This window comes from Pundamilia nyererei, unplaced genomic scaffold (genome assembly GCF_000239375.1).
Source record: "Pundamilia nyererei isolate P.nyererei 1_Seehausen unplaced genomic scaffold, PunNye1.0 scaffold00248, whole genome shotgun sequence".
Lineage (NCBI taxonomy): Eukaryota > Metazoa > Chordata > Actinopteri > Cichliformes > Cichlidae > Pundamilia > Pundamilia nyererei.
Window position 1 is genome coordinate 771,442 of NW_005187649.1, and position 1,938 is coordinate 773,379.

The 1,938-nt window shown below is 38.6% G+C and overlaps 1 protein-coding gene across 1 annotated transcript in view; it reads right to left on the reverse strand.

Annotated features, from left to right (window-relative positions):
* Positions 1–1,938, reverse strand: part of LOC102212483 (formin-2) — a 61,340-nt gene that overhangs the window by 36,513 nt on the left and 22,889 nt on the right. The window contains exons 9-10 of the mRNA XM_005749531.2: positions 1,410–1,471; positions 449–540 (exon numbers count right to left, since the gene is read on the reverse strand). Coding sequence (XP_005749588.1) covers positions 449–540; positions 1,410–1,471 — 154 coding nt within the window. The remainder of the gene's footprint in view (positions 1–448; positions 541–1,409; positions 1,472–1,938) is intronic.

The following is a 1,938-nucleotide window of genomic DNA, read 5'->3' on the forward strand; positions in this document are numbered from 1 at the left end:
TTTTTTTTGCTAAATCCCATGAATTAATGTTTAAAGCACTTCAATCAGTGTTCAGTATCTGATTTAAAATCAACTGTGGGAGTATACATGGTAAATGGACTGGTTTTTATGTAGCGCTTTTCTACTGTATCTGAGTACTCAAAGCGCTTTTACACAACTTGCCATATTCACCCATTCACACAAGCACTTTTTTATGTGCTTTCTATGTAACATTCACACACACTCACAGTGGATTAATCGGAGAGTAACTTAGTTAGTATCTTGCCAAAGGATATTTGGCATACAGACTGGAGCAGATAGGATTTGAACCACCAACCTTGCCATTAGTAGATGACCTGCTCTGATGAAAAAAAGTCTGCCTTCACCATAATTCTTCCTGAGTCAGTGAGATTGTAACTCATGAAATAAACCTGCTCATTATCATGGAAGTGTTAGAGTAATCACTCACTGTTCTGGTTTGTCCAGGGGCTTGGCATTCTCTTTGTCTTTAGTGGACTTTATGTGCTTTTCGATCTTGTCCAATTCTTCCTGTTGTGCTCTCTGTGGGAGAGACACAAGAGATCTGGCTCCATGTCTTCTATAATTTATATAGAAAATAAAACTAAGGCAACATCTGAGCAGATCTAAAACAAACAAAAAGGGATGTATGACTAGACTCTAGACTCTTTTGAAAAAAAGTTTGATACTCAGTGAACTCTTCTGGCATAATAATAATAAAATGTGAATGACATGCATGAAGGCACTCAGTTTAAACTTATACACCCTGTTTTAACTCATAGACATCTTTTCTGCTGACTGTTGAACTGGTAGCAGGAAATACACATCTGCAGTCTTTTTCTATTTGTTTGGTTAGTTTTAAGCACAGACACACATAAATATCAGGTTAACATTATTTGGGGTATATATGTAATATCAATCGATTTGACATACCAAATAAACATTTTTTTCACAGCTTATCTGTTGGATGTTAACAGTTATTTTAGAGCCTGTCCATCCACTTTGACTTACATCTGACTCTGCATCACCTCACTACCGCTCTCGTTTTATCATGACTGGGACATCTAGTAACATTAATGATTATGATCGGAACAAAAGTAGAATAATAAACTGCCCTTCAATGGGATTAGATTATCTGAAAGATTTGACAAGCAGTAATGTAAATATAACATTAAGGTGTGTCCCAGAACAGTGAACTACCTGGTGTATTTGACAATATGTTGGAAAAATCTGTCCCAAATACACAGTCTTCCTTGACAGGTAGTGTTCATCATTGCAGACCTGGTCTGGTTTAATTGCTGCATTACTAGACAAGAAATCAACATTCAGCCTTTTGTAGACATTGGACCAATAAGGATTTAAGGGCCTCAGATCTCTAGAAGCAAACAATAAAAACTGAGTGTGAAGCTCACATTTTCATACAGGGCCTGCAGGGTCTCCAGGTCAACTACAGTGTTGTCCAAGTTCAGGATGGCTAGGAGACAAAGAGCAATTGGTTACTGATCACCAGTGTTGGGGAGTAACGGAATACATGTACCGCCGTTACGTATTTAAAATACAAAATATGAGTAACTGTATTCCGTTACAGTTACCGTTTTAAAAGGTGGTATTCAGAATACAGTTACTTTGTTGAAATGAATGGATTACACGGTGGTATTTTCCTGTTTCATAAGACTATGAACTCCATATTTTTGAATTTCCACGCCGGTGGAAACCCAAACAAAACACGCATTAAGAGGCTCTAATGACTGTGTCTCAATCTCGCAGCCCATGTCACCTCTACTTGTGGCTCGCATAATGATGTGAAGAAATATTTTTAAAAATTCATCCATCCATCCATCCATTCGCTTATCCTTTTCAGGGTCGCGGGGGGCGCTGGAGCCTATCCCAGCTGTCATAGGGCGAAAGGCAGGGTACACCCTGGACAGGTCGCCAGTCTGT